The sequence below is a fragment of the Poecilia latipinna genome, unplaced genomic scaffold, assembly GCF_001443285.1.
Source record: "Poecilia latipinna isolate Pla-1442-1.1 unplaced genomic scaffold, P_latipinna-1.0 Scaffold4979, whole genome shotgun sequence".
Taxonomy (NCBI): domain Eukaryota; kingdom Metazoa; phylum Chordata; class Actinopteri; order Cyprinodontiformes; family Poeciliidae; genus Poecilia; species Poecilia latipinna.
The window spans coordinates 1-4,110 of record NW_015117595.1 but is presented as its reverse complement, the minus strand read 5'-3'; the positions used below and the strand labels follow the sequence as shown (position 1 = coordinate 4,110).

At 59.7% G+C, this 4,110-nt stretch overlaps 1 protein-coding gene across 1 annotated transcript in view; it reads left to right on the top strand.

The window, feature by feature from the left end:
- wdr59 (WD repeat domain 59) overlaps positions 1 to 3,801 on the top strand; it is a gene marked incomplete at its 3' end in the record, with an annotated part of 16,294 nt that extends 12,493 nt beyond the window's left edge. Inside the window, exons 17-18 of the mRNA XM_015026543.1 lie at positions 3,322 to 3,443; positions 3,575 to 3,801. Coding sequence (XP_014882029.1) covers positions 3,322 to 3,443; positions 3,575 to 3,801 — 349 coding nt within the window. The remainder of the gene's footprint in view (positions 1 to 3,321; positions 3,444 to 3,574) is intronic.
- Positions 3,802 to 4,110: the final 309 nt, after the last annotated feature.

Sequence of the window (4,110 nt, the reverse complement as noted above, 5' to 3'; positions counted from 1 at the left end):
GGAACCAGGGACATGATCTTTGTCTCTGTTATAAGATCATGTTCAATGTCTGACATCACCAGCTGCTGTCCCCTGTCCGTCTCTCTCTCCCCGTCCAGCCGGCGCTCCCTCTACCTGGTGAACCTGGACGCTCCGTCTGAGCCGTCCCGTAAGATGGGTCGCCACAGTAAGTGGGACGTGGGGACGGTCCAGTGGAACCCGCACCGGTCCCAGGCTCACATCTTCGCCGCCTCGGTGAGTTCTGCTGCGATCCGGTCCGGTCCAAACAGGTTTTTATTGGAGGCTCTGAACCATTACTGGATGATTGATTGATGAATGAATCCCCGGCTGTTTATGGTTCCGACCATTTCATGAAGTCGCATCCAGGCATGATGCTGCCACCGCCATGTTAGACCTGGACGTTGGGGTCCAGGTCCTGAATGTTCCTCCTATGTTTCCAGAGCAACCAGCGAGTGGACCTGTACTCCTGGAGGGATGGCTGTGGAGAGACTCACACGTCCCTGCAGGGACACACCCGGGTCATCAGGTGACAGACACAAAGCAACCACACCTGTCCACAGGTGGAGACAGGTGAGACTCACTGTGTCTGTCCCGGCAGCGACCTGGACTGGTCCTGGTTCGACCCGGAGCTGCTGGTGTCCAGCTCAGTGGACACCTACATCTACATCTGGGACACCAGGTAGAATGAAAACCCGGGAACGGACCGGAACCGGTCTCAGAAGACACTGGACCTGTTGTCCTCATGTCTCTCTGTCCGTCTCCACAGGGACACTCGGAAACCCACAGTGGCACTGTCTGCTGTTGGTGAGTCCTCAGCCTAAAACGGTCCCAAGTTCCCTGAACACACCGCTGACCGCTGTGCCTGTCCCACCGTCCCTCCAGCCGGAGCCGCCCAGGTGAAGTGGAACCGGAGGAACCCACACCTGCTGGCGTCCAGCCATGACGGAGATGTCCGCATCTGGGACAAGAGGGTGAGATGTCCGGCGGGTTCTGGGATGGGTCTGGCAGCTGGACGAACTCTGACCTGTCCTCCTGTCTCCACAGAAACCCAACACGGCGGTGGAGTACCTGGCCGCTCACCTGTCCAAGATCCACGGCCTGGACTGGCACCGAGACAACGAGTTCGTCTTCGCCACGTCCAGCCAAGACAACTCCGTCAGGGTGAGGACACGCTGTCCTAAACGTCTCATCAGGACGCCTCATCAGGACGGCGTCCTGATGAGACGCCCTTTCTCTTCTGTCCCCAGTTCTGGGACTACCGGCAGCCCAGGAAGTACCTGAGCGTCCTGTCCTGCCAGGTGCCGGTGTGGAAGGCCCGTTACACGGTGAGACACACTTGTCTATGTCCCGGTCTGTGCCCACGTCCCTCTGTTTCACCCTGTCCCCGTCTGTCCCCAGCCGTTCTCCAGCGGTCTCGTCACCGTCATGGTCCCTCAGCTGCGGCGGGAGAATAGTCTCCTGCTGTGGAGCATTCTGGACCTCAACAGTCCCGTCCACGCCTTTGTTGGACATGATGACGTCGTCCTGGAGTTCCAGTGGCGTCCCCAGAAGGAAGGTGAGCGTCCCCCAGTCTGCCGCCCCCTCAGACAGCCTGGGGCAAACAGTCTGAGTGTCTCCTGTCCCCCAGGGTCCAGGGACTTCCAGCTGGTGACCTGGTCCCGAGATCAGACGCTACGGATCTGGAGGGTGGAACCTCAGCTGCAGAAGGTCGGTTGGCGGCCAATCAGAGCTGGACGAGGCGTCACCGCGCTCTGATTGGCTGCTCCGTGTCTCCCGCTGCAGCTGTGCGTCAGCGACCTGGTGGACGAGCTGATGGATGACGTGTCCATCGCCGTGGAGACGGAGAAGTCCCTGGGCACACAGCAGGGCGGGGATCCAGCTTCGGACGGCCCGCAGGGTATGAACAGAATTTGACTGTTCCAGAACCTTCGGCTGACGTGACCTTGGACCATTCCTCTGGGACAGTCCAGACCTGGAGCAGAACCCAGAGCTCCAGGTCTGGGTCCGGTTCTGGTCCAACAAACCATCAACTGGACCAGAAGCAGAACAGGTCCTCGAAGCATTTGAGACCCACACCAGCCGAAAATGTTAAATGTTCTGGTTCCAGTAGAACCGGGTCGACCCGACCATCAGGAGGGAACCGTCCTGAGGTCCAGATAAGTGCTCCTCCGTCATGTGGCCGACCCGGCTGGCATAGGAAAGACAATCTGGGCCGACCCGGGTCTCTGCTGTGGCGGAGCTGAAAGCTGAATGTTTCCGTCTCAGGGCAGATTGTCACCCAAAGGCCGAAGGTCAAAGGTTGAACATCAAGGTTTGGTCCAGCCTGACCTCTGACCTCTCCTCCTAGGTCAGTCGGTGAGCCGTCCGGATCCGACCGCCGGTTCTGGTCTGGCCCAGACTCTGCAGCAGGAGTTCTCCCTGGTCAACCTGCAGATCCGGAATGTCAACGTAGAGGTGAGGCTTCATCCTCAGCCCAGTTCCGCCAGCTGTCTGACCCGGTTGTGCGTCTATCCCCAGATGGACGCCCGGAACCGGAGCTGCGTGGTGTCGGCCCACTTCGGCGGCCAGCGGGTCCACCTGGTGGTCAACTTTCCGGTCCAGTACCCCAACAACGCCGCGCCCTCCTTCCAGTTCGTCGCCCCGACGACCATCCCCTCCGCCATGAAGACCAAGATCCAGAAGGTCAGTGATGGCACAGGACCAGAACCGGCTGGCCCAAAGGGATCAGCTGGTCCTGATGCACCAGGACCAGAACCGTTCTGTCAGAACAAACAGAAGCCTGAACTCCTGAGTGATGAGGGTCCGTTCAGTCTGGTCCGGTCCACTTACCTGACCCACCGCAGAACCTCACCGATGCCTTCAGCAGATCTTGGGGGGCCCAGAACCAGACTGGACCCGGACAGGGCCCGGTGTGGACCAGAACCTGAGTCCAGCTGTCTGTGTCCAGGTCCTGATGGACACGTCTCTGCAGAAGGTGAAGCGGAACCAGAACTGCCTGGAGCCGTGCGTCCGGCAGCTCGTCTCCTGCCTGGAGTCAGACATGGTGAGAGCGTCAGAACTGGGTCAGAACTGGGTCAGAACCAAGTCAGAACCAGGCGGCACCATCCTCAGCATTTTGTCTCTGTCCATCAGACCCAGGAGGACGGTCCGGCGTCCGGCCCGTTTGTCCTGTCCAATCCCGTGGCTCCGTCCCTGCAGGCGTTTCCCCGGGTCACCAACACCTACGGCTCCTACCAGGTGACTTCCTGCCGCCCGCCCGCTGCCCGCCGCCCACTGCCCGCCGCCCGCTCTTCATCGCCGTAACAACCGCTTTCCTTTCAGGACGCCAACATCCCGTTCCCCCGGACCTCCGGAGCCCGGTTCTGTGGTACCGGCTGCCTGGTCTACTTCACCCGACCGATCACCATGCACCGCTCGGCCCCGCCCACAGAGCCCACACCCAGGTGAGGACCGGGCAGAACCAGCTGTCCGACTGGAAGGTCCTGATTGGACCGGGCCGCTTCTGTAAGGTGAGATCGGCTGGGAATCAGAACCACAAGGTCCAGATGTTGAGCGCCCCTCCTCTCTCCCTCAGGTCCCTGTCGGCGCTGTCCGCCTACCACAGCGGGGTTCTGACCCCGATGAAGATGCGCTCCGAGTCCCAGAACACGCTGCGGCTCTACAGCGGCAGCCCGACCCGGTCCGACAAGGACACTGTCTCCATCTCCTCCTTCTACTACAAGGAGCGGGTGAGACTCACACACACACACACACACACACACACACACACGCACACACGCACATGTTTGTGTTGCTATCTTTGTGGGGACTTTCCATTGACTTCCATTCATTTCTACAGCCTAAACCTGACCTTTACCCCTTTCCTAACCCTAACCAAAACTCAATTCATACCTTAGTCCTAACTCTGACCCCTGACCCAAAAACAGGGTTTCCCCTTGAGGGGACCAGGCTCCGGTCCCCACAATGTAGTATATGTCAGGAAAATCGTCCCCACAAGGTATTACAAACAAACGCGCACACACACACACAGTCACGCAGAGCGGTGGTCACAACCCAACAGAACCTGCAGTACCACTAACAGCCAGCAGGAGGCCCTGGAGTCAGGATGGA